Raw genomic sequence first — 23,993 nt, 5'->3', positions numbered from 1 at the left:
GTTCATCTGGCACAGTATGAAAAGGTATGCACTCACTACTGTAAGTTGCTCTGGATAAGAGTTCTGCTAAATGACAACATGTAAATGTATGTACCTGGGCCATGTCCTCATGTTTGCTCCACTTGACGGAGAGCAGCAGTTTGGGCAGTGACTGGGGGAAGTTCTCCATGCAGTCGTAGCGTAGTGTCCAGATGAGGTCCTTTTCGTTCTCACACAGCTGGGACAGAGGGTCCCTCTCCATGATCTCCTTCAGCTCAATGTGGAACTTCTTACCGCCTCGGCCCTGAGGGGAAACAGCAGTGGTGGTCAGTCGCCACTAGGTGGCAGCAAAGGGTAAGAAATCACAATATGTAAAGAGGCGTAGCAAGGGGTGTGCGCTAAAGGTAGAAGTTAAAATGTAATCAGAGAACACTGCAAGTAATCCTATCCCCCATTAGAGGGATAAAAATAGATCTGTATTTGCACACACGTTTGATTGCTTTATGGATCCACAAGAAACATTGTTATCCAACACACAGAATAAGAGCTTGAAGCTTGAGACAGCAAGAAAACCTCCAACCTCCATCATACACCCCCTACCCCCTTGCAATGGGCATGTTTTGGCAAGCCCCCTGCTTCACATAGTGTTACATAACCATCTGTGTCCTGTCCCACGGGGTCTTTATGAGGGTTGATGTATGTGTGTGTGTGTGTGTGTGTGTGTGTGTGTGTGTGTGTGTGTATACACAGTACCAGTCAAAAGTTTGGACACACCTACTCATTGTTTTTTCTTTATTTAGACTATTTTCTACATTGTAGAATAATAGTGAAGACATCAAAACTATGAAATAAAATTTGGAATCATTCAGTAACCAAAAAAGTTGAAAAAAATCCAAATATATTTGAGATTCTTCAAAGTAGCCACCCTTTGACTTGATGACAGCTTTGCACACTTTTGACACTCTCTCAACCAGCTTCACCTGGAATACTTTTCCAACAGTCTTGAAGGAGTTCCCACACATGCTGAGCACTTGTTGGCTGCTTTCCCTTCACTCTGCCGTCTAACTCATCCCAAACCATCTCAATTGGGTTGAGGTCAGGTGATTGTGGAGGCTTGGTCATCTGATGCAGCACTCCATCACTCTCCTTGATCAAATAGCCCTTACACAGCCTGGAGGTGTGTTGGGTCATTGTTCTGTTGAAAAACAAATGATAGTCCCACTAAGCACAAATCAGATGGGAAGGCGTATCACTGTAGAATGCTGTGGTAGCCATGCTGATTAAGTGCGCCTTGAATTCTAAATAAATCACAGACAGTGTCACCGGCAAAGCACCCTCACCTCCATGAGTCACGGTGGAAACCACACATGCAGAGATCATTCGTTTATCTACTCTGCCTCACAAAGACACGGCGGTTGGAACCAGAAATCTCAAATTTGGACTCATTAGACCAAAGGACAGATTTCCACCGGTCTAATGTCCATTGCTCATGTTTCTTGGCCCAAGCAAGTCTCTTCTTCTTATTGGTGTCCTTTAGTAGTGGTTTCTTTGCAGCAATTTGACCATGAAGGCCTGATTCACACAGTCTCCTCTGAATAGTTGATGTTGAGGCGTGTCTGTTACTTGAACTCTGAAGCATTTATTTGGGGGTAACTCTGGGTCTTCCTTTCCTGTGGCGGTCCTCATGAGAACTAGTTTCATCATAGCATGATAGTATTTGCACTTGAAAAAACATTCAAAGTGCTTGACATTTTCCGTATTGACTGACCTTCATGTCTTAAAGTAATGATGGACTGTTTCTCCTTGCTTATTTGATCTGTTCTTGCCATAATATGGACATGGTGTATTACCAAATATACCACCCATATCATGTCACAACACAACTTATTGGCTGAAACGCATTAAGAAGGAGAGACATTCCCCAAATTAACTTTTAACAAGGCACACACATGCATTCCATGTGACTACCTCATGAAGCTGGTTGAGAAAATGGCAAGAGTTTACAAAGCTGTCATCAAGGCAAAGGCTGGCTACTTTGAAGAATGTCAAATATAAATATAGTTTTTCACACTTTTTTGGTTACAACATGATTCCATATGTGTTATTTCATAGTTTGAGGTCTTCACTATGATTCTACAATGTAGAAAATAGTAAAATCAAAGAAAAACTCTTGAATGAGTAGGTGTGTCCAAACTTCTGACTGGTTCTATATGTATGTATATATGTATGTGTATGTATGTGTATGTGTGTGTGTGTGTGTGTGTGTGTGTGTGTGTGTGTGTGTGTAACAGCAGGGCTGATCTTAGCCTCGGAGAGACGCATTGTGGCAGTGCACCATCCTGCCAACATCATCCTGGATCAGAATCAGGACTGACTGGGTTGCCCTGGAAACCAGTCACAGCAATATCCTCCCTCCCCTCTGACACATTTGGTGTCTGTATTTCTGTCCTAGAAATGCCTGCTGCTCTGGAGTAGAAGGAGTGCTTGTGTGTGATGGAAGGAGTGCGTAGATGTTTAAGAGTGTTTGTGTGTGTTTGAGTGGTTGGAACTCACGACAGTACCATGGACGAGCAATCGCTTGACCCAGCGATTTCTGCAGCTTTCTCCAGAATCTGCAGGAGTAGATCACACACATCCATATCAGTGGTAGAAATACTTCATAACTACAACCATGTTTGAATACGGCAATGTGGGCGTGTCCTCACCTTGTCGAAGGGGGGGAATAGGATGGGGTGAGGGTTGTAGTCAGGGAGGTGGATGTGGAGTGCTGTAGAATTCTCAGTGTACGGGTTGGTCTGGATGGTTCCTATGGGGTTCAGCATCTCTTCGAGTTCATCTGGGGGACACAGAAAAATCACTCAAACGCTAATATTTTGTGTATAAGTATGTAGGTGAGTTGTGTGTGTGTGTAGGTGTGAGCGTGTATAGGTTAATTAAAGTGTTTGTAAAGTACATGAAGGTGTGTGTGTGTGTGTGTGTGTGTGTGTGTGTGTGTGTGTTTACCAGGAAAGGAAGACCAGCTGTGAAGGATGATATCTCCAGTCTTCAGCTGTCCTTTATAGTCAAACACCATGGTGTTCACCCAGGCTACAGGGTAGTGCTGCAGAGAGACAGAGAGAGAGAGACAGAGAGAGAGAGACACAGAGAGAGAGAGAGACAGAGACAGAGAGAGAGAGAGAGAGACAGAGAGAGAGAGAGAGACAGAGAGAGAGACAGAGAGACAGAGAGAGAGAGAGAGAGAGAGACAGAGAGACAGAGAGACAGAGAGAGAGAGAGAGAGACAGAGAGAGAGAGAGAGAGAGAGAGAGAGAGAGACAGAGAGAGAGAGAGAGAGAGAGAGAGAGACAGAGCGAGAGAGACCGAGAGAGAGAGAGACAGAGAGACAGAGAGAGAGAGAGAGAGAGAGAGAGACAGAGCGAGAGAGACCGAGAGAGACCGAGAGAGAGAGAGACAGCAAGCACGAGAGAGGGGACAGAGATGCATATTAAATGTATCTGTGTGTGTGTGTATGTGTGTGAGTATGCCTGTGCTTTGTGTGTGACATACCACTTTGCCAGCTTTGCGGATGGTCTGGTACTTGTTGATGTGGGCGTTCTTGGTGGACTTCTGCTTCTTGACCTTGTCCATGACGGCATAGACGGCGAAGCAGAGGCGGGCCATGCGCGGCAGGTCGCTCACAGTGATGTCGAACTCTAGCGTGCGGTTCCACACGTGTTCCGAGCGTCCACTGCTCTCGCTGCTCACCGCCGGCTTGCATAACAACTCTGTGCCGTGGAACAAGCCTGCACGCACCTGGACCTGGGGGGGCGACAAGGGGTTCACCATAATACGGTGATCGTGAGAGATAACAGTGTTCTACTGAATATGGGTTATAAATACATCCTAGTGCAAACACCAAAGATGCAACAAAAATTCCAGGTTTGCAAGTTCACATCATCAGTGGTTACCTTGGCGGTCTCCTCAGCGTTCACCTTGCTGCCTTTGATTAGGACAATCTTAAACGGGCTGGACACCTCCCATACACACGTATTCACTTGCTACAAAGAGAGAAGAGAAGAGGAACAGAGGAAAGAGAAGAAGAGGAACAGAGGAAAGAGCAGAGAAGGAGAGGAACAGAGGAAAGATAAGGAGAGGACAGAGGAAAGATAAGGAGAGGACAGAGGAACAGAGGAAAGATAAGGAGAGGAACAGAGGAAAGATAAGGAGAGGAACAGAGGAAAGATAAGGAGAGGACAGAGGAACAGAGGAAAGATAAGGAGAGGAACAGAGGAAAGATAAGGAGAGGACAGAGGAAAGATAAGGAGAGGACAGAGGAACAGAGGAAAGATAAGGAGAGGAACAGAGGAAAGATAAGGAGAGGAACAGAGGAAAGATAAGAAGAGGAACAGAGGAAAGAGAAGAAGAGGAACAGAGGAAAGAGCAGTGAAGGAGAGGAACAGAGGAAAGATAAGGAGAGGAACAGAGGAAAGATAAGGAGAGGACAGAGGAAAGAGAAGGAGCGGAACAGAGGAAAGATAAGGAGAGGACAGAGGAACAGAGGAAAGATAAGGAGAGGAACAGAGGAAAGATAAGGAGAGGACAGAGGAAAGATAAGGAGAGGACAGAGGAAAGATAAGGAGAGGACAGAGGAAAGAGAAGGAGAGGACAGAGGAAAGATAAGGAGAGGACAGAGGAAAGATAAGGAGAGGAACAGAGGAAAGATAAGGAGAGGACAGAGGAACAGAGGAAAGATAAGGAGAGGAACAGAGGAAAGATAAGGAGAGGACAGAGGAAAGATAAGGAGAGGACAGAGGAACAGAGGAAAGATAAGGAGAGGACAGAGGAACAGAGGAAAGATAAGGAGAGGAACAGAGGAAAGATAAGAAGAGGAACAGAGGAAAGAGAAGAAGAGGAACAGAGGAAAGAGCAGAGAAGGAGAGGAACAGAGGAAAGATAAGGAGAGGAACAGAGGAAAGATAAGGAGAGGACAGAGGAAAGAGAAGGAGCGGAACAGAGGAAAGATAAGGAGAGGACAGAGGAACAGAGGAAAGATAAGGAGAGGAACAGAGGAAAGATAAGGAGAGGACAGAGGAAAGATAAGGAGAGGACAGAGGAAAGATAAGGAGAGGACAGAGGAAAGAGAAGGAGAGGACAGAGGAAAGATAAGGAGAGGAACAGAGGAAAGATAAGGAGAGGACAGAGGAACAGAGGAAAGATAAGGAGAGGAACAGAGGAAAGATAAGGAGAGGACAGAGGAAAGATAAGGAGAGGAACAGAGGAAAGATAAGGAGAGGACAGAGGAACAGAGGAAAGATAAGGAGAGGAACAGAGGAAAGATAAGGAGAGGAACAGAGGAAAGATAAGGAGAGGAACAGAGGAAAGATAAGGAGAGGACAGAGGAAAGATAAGGAGAGGACAGAGGAACAGAGGAAAGATAAGGAGAGGAACAGAGGAAAGATAAGGAGAGGACAGAGGAAAGAGAAGGAGAGGACAGAGGAAAGAGAAGGAGCGGAACAGAGGAAAGATAAGGAGAGGACAGAGGAAAGATAAGGAGAGGACAGAGGAAAGATAAGGAGAGGACAGAGGAACAGAGGAAAGAGGAACAGAGGAAAGAGAAGGAGAGGAACCGAAGGAAGAGTAACAGAGGAAAGAGAAGAATAGGAACAGAGGAAAGAGGAGAGGAACAGAGGGGGAGGAGGAAAGAGCGAGGAGAGAAATATTTTCATGGGTACGCAAGGAGAACATCATTTACTGTAGGAATAACACACACACTGAAGGTTGGGCGAGTCAAACTGTTGTCAAGCAGAGTAGATTTACGAGGGTCAGCACAGCAGGAAAAACACTCCACATGACTGGCCCTCAGCTACAGCCCACAAACATGAATAAGCAGCACACTTCCTGCTGTCCACTAGCTCTCTCTCTCTCTGTGTGTGTGTGTGTGTGTGTGTGTGTGTGTGTGTGTGTAAAGAACATTTTGTTTTTGTAAGTGTAAACGAGTGCGTTTTTGAATGCAAAAATGTGTACTGTATGTCAGTGTTTGTGCATTTAGGTCAGTGTCTATGTGACAGAGGAGTGCATGTATATTTTTGTAATGTCTGATTACAGTACACCACCACAAGAACAGCCTGTCCTTCTCTCAACCTCTCCTCACTACCTAGAACAAAGCTCTACTGGAGAGCTGCTGGGTAAACAGGCTTGTTGTGCTTGAAGCCCTACTCACTTCTCCTTCTGTCAAGCGACCAACTACCACAAGACATCACTGTTTGACCGCCATCTTTCTTATTTTCAGATCAGTGCAGATGCAGTCTTGTTGATGTTGACATTTAGTTGTGATGATTGATATTTGAAGTGCTAATGATTGTCATTTACTGTTAGATGTCACCTGTCACCGTGGGACGTAGTCGTCATGGTACTGTGCAATTAAGCCCTAATGAGCAATTCAACTGCACCTGACCTTTAGGACCAGGCGAAACGTCATAAAAGACTCACTAACACATACCTGCACCTATACGCACACACACGCACGCACGCACGTGCGCGCACACACACACACACGCACACGCACGCACGACACAGAGAAAGAGTGGAACTGACCGAGGGTCCCCTCCTCTTGGGGGGCAGGGGTAAGGGGGGGTTGGAGCTCTTTCGGTTGACTACAGCTCCGATGGCCGAGATCTCCTTCTCGAACATGGCCTGGACTGTGCTGACCTGGACCAGGGTCAGGTGGGGACACTCCTTAGCCTGGAGACAAGCTTTGATGTACTGGGACAGAGAAGAGAGGAGTTAATACAGAGTACCATTCTTTATGCCGTCTGTATCCAAATGTACATTTTAGGGTTGAGTGCCTTGCTAGATTTTCACCTAGTCGGCTCGGGGAATTGGAACCAGAAACCTTTCGGTTACTGGCCCAACGCTCTTAACCGCTAGGCTACCTGCCACCTCTTACAAATGTGAATGGCGCGCACACACAAACACCACACACCCAAACAGAGAGACATCACACAAGTCCATATGTTCTGAGGAGAGGACAGAAGAGGGAGAGTACACACACTGAGGGATGAGAGGTCAAAGAGAGGAAATCAGACAGATGGAAGGTAACCCACATCTAATGTATAGACATGACCTATGTAGATCAGATGGTTCCTGGTTCTAAACACTTTTCCGTGAACGAGAGTAAATGGGTCCGGACCCATTTCTGCAGGGCGTAATGGTCAGAGTCTGCTTCATCACATGCACACACACACATGCACACACACACACACACTCATACACATATGGATTCAGTCATACACACCTACCAGGTTTGAGAGTAACAGTAATGTGTTCGAGGAACACAGTGTTATTAATGAGGTGGTATTAGGACATCAGTCAAATTACTGTTTCTGGATCACTGAGTCTTGTTTATGGCTAAACACAAGGAGTTCTCTTTCAAGTTTTCGTTTCGGTATTCCACTTATAGAATACGTCCCCAGCGTATTCGTCCCCAGCGTATTCGTCCCCAGCGTATTCGTCAGAAGCCTTTACAACACTACCCCAGCCATGATTGAGCAGCTTCTGAGCCATTCAAACACCTCTTCTCGCTTTTCATCAGAAAGCTTACCTCGACACAACTGTATTTTCCAGAACTAGCTAAACTGTCCACCGATGTGAGCTTACAATTCGCTCGCCAGGCTCTATTCTCAGGACTGTGCGGTGGTGGTGTCAATTTTCCTTTTCCTTCACCATAGTTAGAGGAAAATGATTATTACATACAATTATTCACTAGCTAGCGTCTGTGGTTTTTACTACCGACACCAAGCTATCTTTTGTAACCTGTTGTTTCAGAAACAGCATCCGGACATCACGAGTGCCAGCGTCAGAGATAACCCACTAAATCACTAGCTATCGGACTAGCCTACCACGCTAGTTTTTTTCTGACAGCTAAAAACATAGGATCTAAGCTATGGTGACAAAACATCTCCCTCCTCAAACGAGGAGAATCTCCCGGCATGAATCTGCTCCTGTGGAAACAAGATATCGGCCAAAGACACCCACTCTGTGTGCTCCGCTTATCTTATCCTCCCCTGTCTCCTGTCCACACTGTGCCCTCTTCACTGTGAAGAGCCTCCGTCGCAGGCTAGCACGCCAAGCTAGCCTGAGTCAACAGGACCCTGACATGGGAGCCGGCGATTCACCAGATGCGATGGATATCCCCACGTGAAAACATGGCGGCTAGTGCTAGCTGGGGCGACCAGCTCGACGCCATTGTCCCGCTGTTAGAGGACTCCAACAACCTCCTTGACGCCTCCCTGCCGGGCTTCCTGATTAGAGGCGATAACTCCTTTCGGAATCGGATGGAAACGAAGACTCCTTCATCCCCTCAGGCCAGGCCACGAAGCCTCCTGCTGGGGAATCCGAAACAGGGCACGCAGGCGGGGAGCCATCAACACTGGAACTCAATGTGGACCTGCAGAACGTGTGCAAACACGCTGCTAATAAACTGGTGATTCCCTGTCCCAATGCAGTAGCAGAGACCACCACATCCAGCTACGAGGGTAAGAGGCTACCCAAACGGGCAGCCAGGCAATTACTACCAGTCTTCCCAGAATGCCTGGAGGAGGTTACCTGTACTGGAGTACACCAAGAACTCTGTCCAAGGTGGGTCGGTGTTGGACTGTGTTGACATGGCAGGGATTGGGCTTGCCCACATGCCCATCATTGAACCCCTGGTGGCTTCCCATCTACACCCCAGCCAGAAGTCCTCCATGACCTCAACTGGCCCCACCTTACCAAGCAAGTACGAGCACTTCCAGTCCTCTGCAACAGAGAAGGTCTACAGGTTGGTCGCCACAGCGGTGAGGGCTCTCGGCATACCAAGCTGAGCTACAAGAGGCACTAATGATCACACCGGAGCCGGGTCTGTGGGATGAGATCTGTGTTACCACACCGTCGAGATGATGCAGAAACGGTGAGTGAAGGAAAAAGAGGGAGGGTGAAGCCCTTCAGCTGTCTGCCCAGGAAGACACAGCACAGTGCCTCGCCACACCTTCACCCAGGCTGCAGCAGGTCGACCCCCCTCAACCTTTAAAATCTCCAGACGCTCAGGGCAGCAAAGAACCTTGGATCCCCTGGTCTAAGAAGCCTCCCGTCCCACCCATGGCACCAAGGACCTATACGCCCGATCCTAGATCTATGTGCTCTGAACAGGCACACGGGAAAGTATACGTTCTGTGCGCCCAGGCAATTGGTTCGTATCCGTTGACCTGAAGGACACTTATTTTCACATCTCAATATACCCTCCTCACAGGAAATTTCTCAGATTCGCTTTTCAAGGTGTAATCTATGAATTTCTGGTAATCCTTCGGCCTAACTGTCACCTTGTCTTTTTACAAAGTGTACCAAGGCAGCCATAGCCCCACTCAGAGAGGGGCATTCGGTTGATGATGTACATAGACGATTGGCTGCTGTGCGCGCAATCGAGACAAGAGGTCTTAGAACACAGTCAGCTACTTTTGGAACACCTGACATTTCTAGATTTCAGAATAAACACAGTAAAGAGCATTCTTTCCTAGGTTTAATCCTAGATTCAGTGTCATTCAAAGCTTGCCTTTCAGTGGAACGTATAAGAACATTCCAAGATTGCGAAACAGTGCTAGGCAGAAGGAACCTGGTGCCTTTGAAAACATGCCTGAGGCAGCTAGGCTTTAGTAGTCATCCCATTAGGACGTTTGAATATGAAAGGGTTTCAATGCTGGGTCTCCTCTCTAGTTCTGAGCCCAATACATTACAAACATCACCGTGTACAAATCTCCATAGATTTAAATGGTAGCACTGCACTCCTGAAGATACCAGAGTTTTCTTTTTATCCAGAAAAGTAGTCACGACGCATCTCTCTCGGGTTGGGGTACGTCCCACGATGGCAGAACAGTCAACGGGGTATGGAGACCCCATCTCTGTTCTACTCAGATAAACTGACTGGAAGTCCTTAGCGTCCTTACCATTAAAGTTGTTCCTCCCATTTCTGGAGGGTCGTCATGTTCTAGTCAGAACAGACAATACCACTGTTGTGGCTTACATAAACAGGCAAGGGGGACTGCAATCCCCTCACTTACACACAGACTGATTATGTGGAGCAGTGTGCATCTCCAGTCACTGAGAGCTACCCACTGGCCCTGATTTCCCCTACCCTCTCTCTCATTCTAATAGTGCCACATTGGCCAGAGAAACACTGGCTAGTGGAGATCACTCAACTACTATGCGGCCACCCATGGCCCCTTCCCTTGCATCGGGACCTACAGTGCCAGGCAGGAGGGGAGATTGTCCACCCTCACCCGGAACGGTTGGCACTCTGGGCCTGGCCCGTTGATGGTGCAACTTGAACACTGCCGGGCTTCCCTAAAATGTCATTTAGACTATTCAGAGTGCTAGAGCCTCATCCACCAGGTCCCTTTATGATTGTAAATGGCTTGTATTTGAGGAATGGTGCACTAAATCACAGACAGTGCCATTCCAGTGCTCTGTCCTGGTAATTATGTTGTTTATAAAATGAATTATTAGAAAAAGGATATGCTTTTTCTATTAAGGTATATCTAGCAGCCATTTCGGCTTGTCATGTAGGTTTTGGGAGCACGACAGTGGGGAAACATCCCCTCGTCACCCGTTTTATGAAGTGTGCACATCGTGTGTGTCCAGTGTCCAAACAGTTTGCCCCGTCATGGGATTTATCAGTTGTTTTGGATGCTCTATGCCAACAGCCTTTTGAGCCCCTGGATCAGGTGGAACTGAAGATGCTTTCATTTAAGACCAGGCTATTACTAGCATTGGCCTCCGACAAGAGTGTGATTGACATTCACGCACCCTCATTGCACTCGTCATGCGCACAATTTGCACCGGTAACAATAGGGTATGATTGTGGCCTAACCGCGCCTTTATCCCTAAGATTATGAATCCATCTTTGATGCGTCTTCCCCTTGAGCTGGAAGATTTTTACCCCCCACCGTTTCCCTCTCCAGGAACATCAACGGCTTCATATGTTGTGTCCAGTACGCGCTCTGCACATCTACATGGACAAGACCAAGGGGTTTAGAAAATGTGATCAGCAGTTTGTTTCCTGGGCGAAACCTCACAGATAAAGCGCTCACTAAACAACGCCTCTCCCACTGGATAGTGGAGGCTATCACTTTGGCATACACAAGTAAGGGTCTTCAGTCTCCTGCTGGCCTATGGGCTCATTCTACTGGAGAATGGCTACATCCTGAGGATATCTAAGATATTTGCTCAGCAGCAAGTTGGGCTTCGCCTCATTCATTTGCAACATTTTAAAGGTCACTGCACTGACCCTGGCGCATACCACTTTACGTGTAGGATCTTCTGAGGGGCGAAGCCAATGTGTGTGATATACAGCACAGTGCAGTAGGTCGTCAGGATAAGCTTGTCTGGCAATACGGGAATCAGATTATCCCATTAGTGAAATACCGAAATGAATACTTGAAAGAGAACGTTGGGTTACAGTCGTAACCTCAGTTCTCTGATAGTATGAGTGAGATATTTCACCAGACCATCCTCCTTGCAGTAGCGAGGAAGAGGAGTTGCTTATTTTTGAAAGATTCTGCATTGGACCTTTTATAGGGTAGGAGGGACACCCTTCCCCGACGCACACGTCTCAACATCCAGCCAATCATGGTTGGCTTAGTGTAATAAAGGCTTCTGACGAATACGCTGGGGGCGTATCCCATAAGTAAAATACCTCACTCTTACAATCAGAGAACCGGGGTTACGGTCGTAACCTAAAGACATTCCTCAACCTGACAGCTCACTACACACTCTCTGACGTTGGAACATTGAGACTGGAACATGAACCGTTACGGTCGAAGAGAGTTTACTAATTATGATGATAATCATTAAGGAATGGTTGAGGTCAGCACAGCACAGAAACTTGAGGTTAAGAGATTGAGAAAGGGAGCAATTTGATGGTAAGAAAGCACTCTACAGAGGGTTTAGGGGTTAAAGGTGAAGGGTTCATTGGGCAACATTAGGGTCCCTTTGCACTGTATGCACTGAAGTTTAGCCTACGAGTAAGGGGTCACCTTGTACTGTATGAGGGGGTGGTCTCCACAGAGGAACTCCAGCTTATCGCTGACCCTCAGAACATACTGCTCGGCCTGGCGTCCCTCCTCCTCGGGGCCGTGGGTCGTTAGCCATTTCCTCAACGCCTGTTCCATCAGCTCACTGGGACTGGTGCTGGGCCACACCTTCAGACTGGCTGTGTCCTGGAGGGAGAGAACATCATCACCAACACAACAAACACAAAGAGAGACAGAGAAGAGAAGAGAAAGAGATGGTGTGGTGCACTTAATGTTCTAAACTAAGCAAGAAACGTCCTCTCACGGTCAACTGTGTTTATTTTCAGCAAACTTGTGTAAACATTTGTATGAACATAAGATTCAACAACAAACTGAACAAGTTCCACAGACATGTGACTAACAAAAATGTAATAATGTGTCCCTGAAATAAAGGGGGAGGGGGGGGGGTCAAAATCAAAAGTAACAGTCAGTATCTGGTGTGGCCACCAGCTGCATTAAGTACTGCAGTACAACATCTCCTCACGGACTGCACCAGATTTTCCAGTTCTTGCTGTGAGATGTTACCCCACTCTTCCACCAAGGCACCTGCAAGTTCCCAGACATTTCTGGGGGGAACAGCCCTAGCCCTCACCCTCTGATCCAACAGGTCCCAGACGTGCTCAATGAGATTGAGATCCGGGTTCTTGCCTGGCCATGGAACACTGATATTTCTGTCTTGCAGGAAATCACGCACAGAACGAGCAGTATGGCTGGTGGCATTGTCATGCTGGAGGGTCATGTCAGGATGAGCCTGCAGGAAGGGTACCACATGAGGGAGGAGGAGGTCTTCCCTGTAACGTACATCGTTGAGATTTCCTGCAATGACAACAAGCTCAGTATGACGGACCCTCCACCTCCAAGTCAATCCCGCTCCAGAATACAGGCCTCGGTATAATGCTCATTCCTTCTACGATAAACGCATATCTGACCATCACCCCTGGTGAGACACAACCGCAACTTGTCAGTGAAGAGCACTTTTTGCCAGTCCTGTCTGGTCCAGCGACGGTGGGTTTTTGCCCATAGGCGACGTTGTTGCCGGTGATGTCTGGTGAGGACCTGCCTTACAACAGGCCTACAAGCCCTCAGTCCAGCCTCTCTCAGCCTATTGCGGACAGTCTGAGCACTGATGGAGGGATTGTGTGTTCCTGGAGTAACTCAGGCAGTTGTTGTTGCCATCCTGTACTTGTTACACGTGGTCTGCCACTGAAAGGATGATCAGCTGCCTGTCCTGTCTGCCTGTAGCTCTGTTTTAGGCTTCTCACAGTATGGACATTGCAATGTATTGCCCTGGCCACATCTGCAGTCCTCATGCCTCCTTGCAGCATGCCTAAGGCACGTTCACGCAGATGAACAGGGACCCTGGTCATGTTTCTTTTGGTGTTTTTCAGAGTCAGTAGAAAGGCCTCTTTAGTGTCCCAAGTTTTCATAACTGTGACCTTAATTGCCTACCGTCTAAGCTGTTAGTGTCTTAACGACCGTTCCACAGGTGCATGTTCATTAATTGTTCATGGTTCATTGAACAAGCATGGGAAACAGTGTTAAAACCCTTTACAATGAAGATATGTGAAGTTATTTGGATTTTTCTGAATTATCTTTGAAAGAGTTTATATTACAAAGCGACATCTCAAAGTAAGCGAGGAGAGAGGACAAGGGGGGATATTAAAATAACATAAAGACAGGGGGGTAAGGGATATACACTGCTCAAAAAAATTAAGGAAACACTAAAATAACACATCCTAGATCTGAATGAATGAAATATTCTTATTAAATACTTTTTTCTTTACATAGTTTAAATCACACAAAAATGATCAATGGAAATCAAATTTATCAACCCATGGAGGTCTGGATTTGGAGTCACACTCAAAATTAAAGTGGAAAACCACACTACAGGCTGATCCAACTTTGATGTAATGTCCTTAAAACAAGTCAAAATGAGGCTCAGTAGTGTGTGTGGCCTCCACGTGCCTGTATGACCTCCCTACAACACCTGGGCAATATCCTGATGAGGTGGCGGATGGTCTCCTGAGGGATCTCCTCCCAGACCTGGATTAAAGCATCCGCCAACTCCTGGACAGTCTGTGGTGCAACGTGGCGTTTGTGGATGGAGCGAGACATGATGTCCCAGATGTGCTCAATTTGATTCAGGTCTGGGGAATGGGTGGGCCAGTCCATAGCATCAATGCCTTCCTCTTGCAGGAACTGCTGACACACTCCAGCCACATGAGGTCTAGCATTGTCTTGCATTAGGAGGAACCCAGGGCCAACGCACCAGCATTTGGTCTCACAAGGGGTCTGAGGATCTCATCTCGGTACCTAATGGCAGTCAGGCTACCTCTGGCGAGCGCATGGAGGGCTGTGCGGCCCCCCAAAGAAATGCCACCCCACACCATGACTGACCCACCGCCAAACCGGTCATGCTGGAGGATGTTGCAGGCAGCAGAACATTCTCCACGGCGTCTCCAGACTGTCACGTCTGTCACATGTGCTCAGTGTAAACCTGCTTTCATCTGTGAAGAGCACAGGGCGCCAATGGCGAATTTGCCAATCTTGGTGTTCTCTGGCAAATGCCAAACGTCCTGCACGGTGTTGGGCTGTAAGCACAACCCCCACCTGTGGACGTCGGGCCCTCACACCACCCTCATGGAGTCTGTTTCTGACCGTTTGAGCAGACACATGCACATTTGTGGCCTGCTGGAGGTCATTTTGCAGGGCTCTGGCAAGTGCTCCTCCTGCTCCTCCTTGCACAAAGGCAGAGGTAGCGGTCCTGCTGCTGGGTTGTTGCCCTCCTACAACCTCCTCCACGTCTCCTTATGTACTGGCCTGTCTCCTGGTAGCGCCTCCATGCTCTGGACACTACGCTGACAGACACAGCAAACCTTCTTGCCACAGCTCGCATTGATGTGCCATCCTGGATGAACTGCACTACCTGAGCCACTTGTGTGGGTTGTAGACTCCGTCTCATGCTACCACTAGAGTGAAAGCACCGCCAGCATTCAAAAGTGACCAAAACATCAGTCAGGAAGCATAGGAACTGAGAAGTGGTCTGGTGTCACCACCTGCAGAACAACTCCTTTATTGGGGGTGTCTTGCTAATTGCCTATAATTTCCACCTGTTGTCTATTCCATGTGAAACAGCATGTGAAATTTAATGTCAATCAGTGTTGCTTCCTAAGTGGACAGTTTGATTTCACAGAAGTGTGATTCACTTGGAGTTACATTGTGTTGTTGAAGTGTTCCCTTTATTTTTTGAGCAGTGTAGATTGTCCTGCAGTGTGTGTCTGCTGCCTCGCAGACAAGGCTTAACACACAATCCCAGCCAGACACCGAAGGCTTAAAGAGCATTCAGACAGAGAAACGCACACACCCCGCTACCCAACCTGCCTTGAAGCCTGGTGCCCAACCTGGTCGTGAGGGCACAGCCGCCACACACTCACAATGGCATGACAACCACCTGCTGCATATCACCATGGTGACACTGGCCAGAGTGGTCAAGTTCCAAATAGAGCAGTAAAAATTCTTCAAATGATTTCACATTTTCATTACAGCCAAGACTATGTGTACTTTTGGGTAATTGCTTCAAATAAAATGATAACTATAGCACCTTGTACCTTCTAGTGAAAGACTGCAGTTTTACAATGTACTGTCCAAGTAAATATCATGTAAACAGGTAGTAAAATAAGGCTTTGTTATATCAGAGCAACTGAAAACCAGGCCAACCAACCAATTGAGTTAACAAGACTCTAGACAATAAAAGGTCCACTTCCTGTGCTTAATGTGGCTTACAGTGTCTGGACTCTTAAAAAACACACTGACTTCCTGCCACCATCCACCTGGACAGAAGAACACAGACAGTAAGGGTTTGGGCCATGTAGTGTGCAGTGAGCTATTGACCCTAGCGCACGATGCATATATTTTTTCAGATAGAACATACAGTAGTGTGTAGAGAGGTTGATAGTGAGGAGTGAGTGAGAGAGCGAGAGAGAGAGCGAGAGAGATAGAGAGAGAGGGATAGAGGGTTAGAGAGAGAGGGATAGAGAGAGAGGGATAGAGAGAGAGGGATAGAGCGAGAGGGATAGAGCAAGAGCGAGAGCGAGAGGGGTGAGGGGGAAGAGGGGAAGAGAGGGAGAGTGCAAGAGAGCAAGCAAGAGATATGGTGTCAGCGTCCTCAGATGTCCTCTTTTTCCAAGTTTTTAATTAGTGGAGAGGCCCTTTGGGCGTGTGTGCGTGTGAATGTGTCACGTGCTTCGGTGTCTCAGTGAGGATGTGACTGTGACTGATGGTGGTGATGACCCATTTAGAGCCGTCACTCTGCCAGAGATTGGCTCAGTCCCATAACCAGGCCCTATTAGGGGACCGTCCACTGTCCCATAACCAGGCCCTATTAGGGGACCGTCCACTGTCCCATAACCAGGCCCTATTAGGGGACCGTCCACTGTCCCATGACCAGGCCCTATTAGGGGACCGTCCACTGTCCCATAACCAGGCCCTATTAGGGGACCGTCCACTGTCCCATAACCAGGCCCTATTAGGGGACCGTCCACTGTCCCATGACCAGGCCCTATTAGGGGACCATCCACTGTCCCATAACCAGGCCCTATTAGGGGACCGTCCACTGTCACATGAACAGGTTCTATTAACAGACCGTTAACTGTCCCATAACCAGGCCCTATTAGGGGACCGTCCACTGTCCCATGACCAGGCCCTATTAGGGAACCATACACTGTCCCATAACCAGGCCCTATTAGGGGACCATCCACTGTCACATGAACAGGTCCTATTAACAGACCGTTAACTGTCACATGACCAGGCCCTATTAACTAGAGGTTGACCATTTAATCAGAATGGCCGGTTAATTCGGGCCGATTTCAAGTTTTCATAACAATTGGAAATCTGTATTTTTTTACATATATTTTTTTACACCTTTATTTAATCTTTATTTAACTAGGCAAGTCAGTTAAGAACACATTCTTATTTTCAATGATGGCCTAGGAACGGTGGGTTAACTGCCTTGTTCAGGGGCAGACCCACAGATTTTTACCTTATCAGCTCGGGGATTCAATCTTGCAACCTTACAGTTAACTAGTCCAATGCTCTAACCACCTGCCTCTCATTGCACTCCACGAGGAGCCTGCCTGTTACGCGAATGCAGTAAGCCAAGGTAAGTTGCTAGCTAGCATTACACATTACACAATCAATCAATCATAATCACTAGTTAACTACACATGGTTGATATTACTAGTTTATCTAGCGTGTTCTGCGTTGCATATAATCGATGCGTATTCGCAAAAAAGGACTGTCCTTGCTCCAATGTGTCCCTAACCATAAATATCAATGCCTTTCTTAAAATCAATACACAGAAGTATATATTTTTAAACCTGCATATTTAGCTAAAAGAAATCCAGGTTAGCAGGCAATATTAACCAGGTGAAATTGTGTCACTTCTCTTGAGTTCATTGCACGCAGAGTCAGTGTATATGCAACAGTTCGGGCCGCCTAATCTGCCAGAATTTTACGTAATTATGACATAACACTGAAGGTTGTGCAATGTAACAGGAACATTTAGACTTATGGATGCCACCCATTAGATAAAATACAACATTTATTATTTTTTTAAACGGTTCCGTATTTCACTGAAAAAATAAACGTTTTGTTTTCGAGATAATAGTTTCCGGATTCGACCATATTAATGACCTAAGGCTCATATTTCTGTGTGTTATTATGTTATAATTAAGTCTATGATTTGATAGAGCAGTCTGACTGAGCGATGGTAGGCACCAGCAGGCTAGTAAGCATTCATTCAGCAGCTCTTTGCTGTGCTTCAAGCTTCAAGCTTCAAGCCCATCAACTCCCAAGATTAGGCTGGTGTAACCGATGTGAAATGGCTAGCTAGTTAGCGGGGTGCGCGCTAATAGCGTTTCAAGCATCACTCGCTCTGAGACTTGGAGTAGTTATTCCCCTTGCTCTGCATGGGTAACGCTGCTTCGAGGGTGGCTGTTGTCGATGTGTTCATGGTTCGAGCCCAGGGAGGAGCGAGGAGAGGGACGGAAGCTATACTGTTACACTGGCAATACTAAAGTCCCTATAAGAACATCTAATAGTCAAAGGTATATAAAATACAAATGGTATAGAGAGAAATAGTCCTATAATTCCTATAACTACAACCTACAACTTCTTACCTGGGAATATTGAAGACTCATGGTAAAAGGAACCACCAGCTTTCATATGTTCTCATGTTCTTGAGCAAGGAACTGAAACATTAGCTTTCTTACATGGCACATATTACACTTTTACTTTCTTCTCCAACACTTTGTTTTTGCATTATTTAAACCAAATTGAACATGTTTCATTATTTATTTGAGGCTAAATTGATTTTATTGATGTATTATATTAAGTTAAAATAAGTGTTCATTCAGTATTGTTGTAATTGACATTATTACAAATACATGTATTTTTTTTTTATCGTCCGATTAATCGGTATCGGCTTTTTTTGGTCCTCCAATAATTGGTATCGGTATTGAAAAATCATATTCGGTCGACCTCTACTATTAACAGACCGTTAACTGTCACATGACCAGGTCCAATTAGGGAATAGCCAACAGAGAAGATGAGAGGGGAGTATATTCTTGTGTGAGAGAGTTTGTTTACTCGTCTGTAGCCTACTGAGTTTAACAAACATTAGGAACACCTTCGTGATATTCCCCCTCAGAACAGCCTCAATTCGTCAGGGCATGGACTCTACAAGGTGTTAAAAGCGTTCCACAGGGATGCTGGCCCATGTTGACTCCAATGCTTCCCACAGTTGTATGACATCAATAAGGGATCATAGACTGACCAGGTGAAAACTATGTCACGGAAAGAGCAAGTGTTCCTAATGTTTTGTAAAATCAGTGTCTGTCTGCATACTGTTGTCTGTATGTGATGGCACCTAATTGATGACAGCTGTATTGTAGATGTGACTACTGCTTGATGACAGCTGAGGGTGTATAGTATTGTAGATGTGACTCCTGCTTGATGACAGCTGAGGGTGTATAGTATTGTAGATGTGACTCCTGCCTGATGACAGCTGAGGGTGTATAGTATTGTAGATGTGACTCCTGCTTGATGACAGCTGAGGGTGTATAGTATTGTAGATGTGACTCCTGTTTGATGACAGCTGAGGGTGTATAGTATTGTAGATGTGACTCCTGTTTGATGACAGCTGAGGGTGTATAGTATTGTAGATGTGACTCCTGCTTGATGACAGCTGAGGGTGTATAGTATTGTAGATGTGACTCCTGCTTGATGACAGCTGAGGGTGTATAGTATTGTAGATGTGACTCCTGCTTGATGACAGCTGAGGGTGTATAGTATTGTAGATGTGACTCCTGCTTGATGACAGCTGAGGGTGTATAGTATTGTAGATGTGACTCCTGCTTGATGACAGCTGAGGGTGTATAGTATTGTAGATGTGACTCCTGCTTGATGACAGCTGAGGGTGTATAGTATTGTAGATGTGACTCCTGCTTGATGACAGCTGAGGGTGTATAGTATTGTAGATGTGACTCCTGCTTGATGACAGCTGAGGGTGTATAGTATTGTAGATGTGACTCCTGCTTGATGACAGCTGAGGGTGTATAGTATTGTAGATGTGACTCCTGCTTGATGACAGCTGAGGGTGTATAGTATTGTAGATGTGACTCCTGCTTGATGACAGCTGAGGGTGTATAGTATTGTAGATGTGACTCCTGCTTGATGACAGCTGAGGGTGTATAGTATTGTAGATGTGACTCCTGCTTGATGACAGCTGAGGGTGTATAGTATTGTAGATGTGACTCCTGCTTGATGACAGCTGAGGGTGTATAGTATTGTAGATGTGACTCCTGCTTGATGACAGCTGAGGGTGTATAGTATTGTAGATGTGACTCCTGCTTGATGACAGCTGAGGGTGTATAGTATTGTAGATGTGACTCCTGCTTGATGACAGCTGAGGGTGTATAGTATTGTAGATGTGACTCCTGCTTGATGACAGCTGAGGGTGTATAGTATTGTAGATGTGACTCCTGCTTGATGACAGCTGAGGGTGTATAGTATTGTAGATGTGACTCCTGCTTGATGACAGCTGAGGGTGTATAGTATTGTAGATGTGACTCCTGCTTGATGACAGCTGAGGGTGTATAGTATTGTAGATGTGACTCCTGCTTGATGACAGCTGAGGGTGTATAGTATTGTAGATGTGACTCCTGCTTGATGACAGCTGAGGGTGTATAGTATTGTAGATGTGACTCCTGCTTGATGACAGCTGAGGGTGTATAGTATTGTAGATGTGACTCCTGCTTGATGACAGCTGAGGGTGTATAGTATTGTAGATGTGACTCCTGCTTGATGACAGCTGAGGGTGTATAGTATTGTAGATGTGACTCCTGCTTGATGACAGCTGAGGGTGTATAGTATTGTAGATGTGACTCCTGCTTGATGACAGCTGAGGGTGTATAGTATTGTAGATGTGACTCCTGCTTGATGACAGCTGAGGGTGTATAGTATTGTAGATGTGACTCCTGCTTGATGACAGCTGAGGGTGTATAGTATTGTAGATGTGACTCCTGCTTGATGACAGCTGAGGGTGTATAGTATTGTAAATACTACACGCTACTCGAAGAGAGCGACAATGGCCTCGTTCACTCCATTGCTGGGCATATTTTGCTATGTGTGCGTGTAAGTATTTCTGGTAGGAAATATTGTGCTCACAGTGTGTACAGATACTGTAGTTACCTGGGACTGGTCGAAGTGCATGGTGACTTTGAGGCTGGCCTCGGCCTGTTTGTCGTTGACACCGTCTGTGACCGGTGTGGCTCCTCCCCCTGGCTCCAGCTGCGGAGAGAAGCAGGCCTGCAGCCACTCGCTCCAGGTCATCAGCTGTACCCGCTGCATCTTCTCCTCGCTGATACGGAACATCTTACTGCGGAAATCCTTCACCTCCTGGTCTTGCAGAGCGTCCAGCTCGTGGAGACCTGTGAATGGTTCATGAAGCTTCATAAGCTCTTCATAACCACTCCATGACCACTTTATAAACATTGCACAACGACTTCGCAGGTGATAAAGATATCATGATAAGGCCACAAGAGGTTATACAACATTTTGCAGTAAAGATGAATTTGCCGATCGTGTTCTGTTTGTGAACACCTGTGAGCAGTCATAAGAAGCCACACACTAAAGCACGTGAAAAACAAGAGTATAACCTCTGCATGAGTGGGTCTAACAGCACTGCATTAAAAGGCATTACCATTCATGTTTAATGCACTACATCTGTGACTGACATTTGATACCTGGCGTGGTAACAAGTAGCAATTCCTGTTTATGAGGGATTACAAATGACAATCCAATCTCAACAGTGTTGAACTCTAACCTACTGTTTTCACTGAAATACAACTGTCACTGGGTATAAAATCTAGCTCCTAAATTCATTATACTATATCTATCAGTTGAACAGAGCTCAGTATTTTGGGCCAGTAGAACACTTTGGATGATGAAAACAACATGTTGACATTTAAAACCATTAAACATTCATATGACCCTCAGCTCTCAGATTGTGTGAGTGCGTGTGTTTGCTTCTTCGTGTGTGTGCGCGTGTATGCTTTTCAGTGTGTGTGTGGCTAGCCAGTGTGTGTGTGGCTAGCCAGTGTGTGTGTGGCTAGCCAGTGTGTGTGTGGCTAGCCAGTGCCTGAGGGATGTTTTGAGTAGCGCTTACTGACAAAAGCCTTTTACAGATCACATCTGACAAAAGTGGAGGCAGGAGGGAGCATATCAATATGGGATGAGTCTCCTTCCATTACACTGACTGACTCCCTCTCTGAACAGGCCTGGTTGGCCTGCAGCCTGGAGCACCTCCATAGAGCCCCACCATCTCTGTCCTCACACACCCTCAGACTAACAAGACCCTGTGTGTGTGTACACTTATAGCTATGTGTATATGTGGATGAGATAGAGAATGTAAGGGAGACTTGTATGTAGGCATGTGCACATATTTGGGTTTGTGTGTCAATAGACTGACCTTTCCACCCTACCATTACAGTGGTGGTCTGGCTTGCCTCCTCCACTCAGCACAGCGCCTTATCACCATCACAGATAATACTGAGTGACGGATGATAATAACAGACATCAGGAGCCTGTCCATTCTAAGCGGATTGTGTTCCATCCTACAGGCCTGACTTCAGCTGATACTGGGATGATGACATGAGACTTCTGAAGACAAGACTCAGATCTGACAGCCAAGGCAAAGAGGATATCAATATATTGGAGAAAGAGATTAGTATGTGAGAGTATGAGTATGTAAGAGAGTATGTGTGTGTTTGAGTGATCACTGTCCAGGAGCATCTCTACTCTGTTCAAACCACAGGTCAAACATCAGTGTAAGGGTCTACTGTTACTGTGCGCATGTGTGCGCGCACGTCACCTTTTCCGATGAGCACACCGATCTTGGAGTCGAGCAAGCGTTCCGCGCGGCCACAGTTGCGTGTGACCAGTTTGAGCATGGGACAGAAGGGCCTAACATCACAGAGGCGCCTGGTCTCATCTTCCAGCTCCTCGTGCACCGCTGCCTGGTTCACACACTCAAACATGTGGCCCTCCATCTCCCCCAGAGACGGAAACAGGGGGTATGACTGGGCCTGCTTCCATAGGAGCTATGAGGAGAAGAGGGGGACACCACAGTTATTACAGAAACTATGGCAAGACAAGTTAACACAATCTACCTGTATGATCAGAGGCTACACAGACACAGGCTCAGCCTCTAAAATACATGATCTACAACAACAAGTGGAACCTGAATGATTAGCCATGACTCACATCACAATCATCCAGATTCTAAAGCCAACAGTAGTTCTACGAATCATCGTGACTGAAATGTTAACAACCAATGGATGAACAACAACCATATGTCATATGATGACAGGGGAACAAACATGATGACACAGGTCCTGAATAGACCAATCAGGGCATGAATCATGTCCCATGGCGCAGTCACAGGGTGTGTGTGTGTTTGAGGCTGAAGGGCACGAAGTAGACAAACATGGGGACAGAGTAGACAAGGAGTCATGTCACCTCTCTTCCCTTCAGACAAACAGTCTTGTGTCATAACCACCTTACTGACCATAACATCAGACCAAGTCCCCTCAAAGTATAGACCTTTAGAGGCGAAAACAAAATACTCCCGGAATTCAACTTTTACTGCATCAGATGCCGTCATTATAATAAGAATGTGTTCTTAACTGACTTGATTAGATTACAGTTTACCACTTGGCTGTACCATGTTCACATGACAAATAACTGCTTTTACTTAGCAAATGTGTTGTTATTATCCGTTGTGTGACATCTAATTATCTGTCACATTTCACCAGCATGCTATTTGTAGCCATCCAGAGACAATATTACTACTACTGTTGTGATCTAAAATGAAAGCAAGCACCTTGAAGTAGCCGGATAACAGCCTCACTTAAGAGACAATTTATTGAACTTTACCATTTCCTTCAAGAGTATCTCTTGAATATGTTCTCTTACATTCAGTTAGTTGTTTTATTTCATGCATGTTGGATGGACTTGCAAGGTCACCATTTAAAAAAACATTCTAAACCAACATTCATTGAGTACACGTCACAACAGTTGTGGTGCTGTTGGCCAGCCGAGGATGAATATCAGAACACATTTGAATAGAAGTGAACGACGAGCTATTCTAATGGAGAGGGAGGAGTGGTGTGTCATTGCACCCCTGATAAATGTCATGCCCACGTTACATCTGAGCAGGGGAGACATCTTTATTCTCCACCCTGCTACTGTGCTGTCTACAAATCAGTATCTGAGGTTTAACGTTGTTAGCTGGCTGGCAAGCCTTCCGTCTGGGGACTACTTTCCTCCGAAACATTTTTAGTAGGGGAAATAAATCAATCTGCTGCTGGTCTACCT

General features: G+C 46.2%; 1 protein-coding gene across 4 annotated transcripts in view; it reads right to left on the bottom strand.

Annotated features, from left to right (window-relative positions):
• Nucleotides 1–23,993, bottom strand: part of LOC110507192 (phosphatidylinositol 4,5-bisphosphate 3-kinase catalytic subunit beta isoform) — an 85,091-nt gene that overhangs the window by 9,772 nt on the left and 51,326 nt on the right. For all 4 annotated transcript variants that reach the window (XM_036964685.1, XM_036964686.1, XM_036964688.1 and 1 more), the window contains 10 exons: nt 22,489–22,717; nt 20,808–21,046; nt 12,024–12,206; nt 6,553–6,720; nt 3,927–4,016; nt 3,526–3,777; nt 2,983–3,079; nt 2,685–2,815; nt 2,541–2,591; nt 95–283 (listed from right to left, as the gene is read on the bottom strand). In XM_036964685.1, coding sequence (XP_036820580.1) covers nt 95–283; nt 2,541–2,591; nt 2,685–2,815; nt 2,983–3,079; nt 3,526–3,777; nt 3,927–4,016; nt 6,553–6,720; nt 12,024–12,206; nt 20,808–21,046; nt 22,489–22,717 — 1,629 coding nt within the window. The remainder of the gene's footprint in view (nt 1–94; nt 284–2,540; nt 2,592–2,684; nt 2,816–2,982; nt 3,080–3,525; nt 3,778–3,926; nt 4,017–6,552; nt 6,721–12,023; nt 12,207–20,807; nt 21,047–22,488; nt 22,718–23,993) is intronic.

This window comes from Oncorhynchus mykiss, chromosome 27, assembly GCF_013265735.2.
Source record: "Oncorhynchus mykiss isolate Arlee chromosome 27, USDA_OmykA_1.1, whole genome shotgun sequence".
Classification (NCBI taxonomy): Eukaryota; Metazoa; Chordata; class Actinopteri; order Salmoniformes; family Salmonidae; genus Oncorhynchus; species Oncorhynchus mykiss.
Note: the sequence above shows the minus strand (reverse complement) of the source record. Positions and strands in the feature narration are given on the sequence as shown.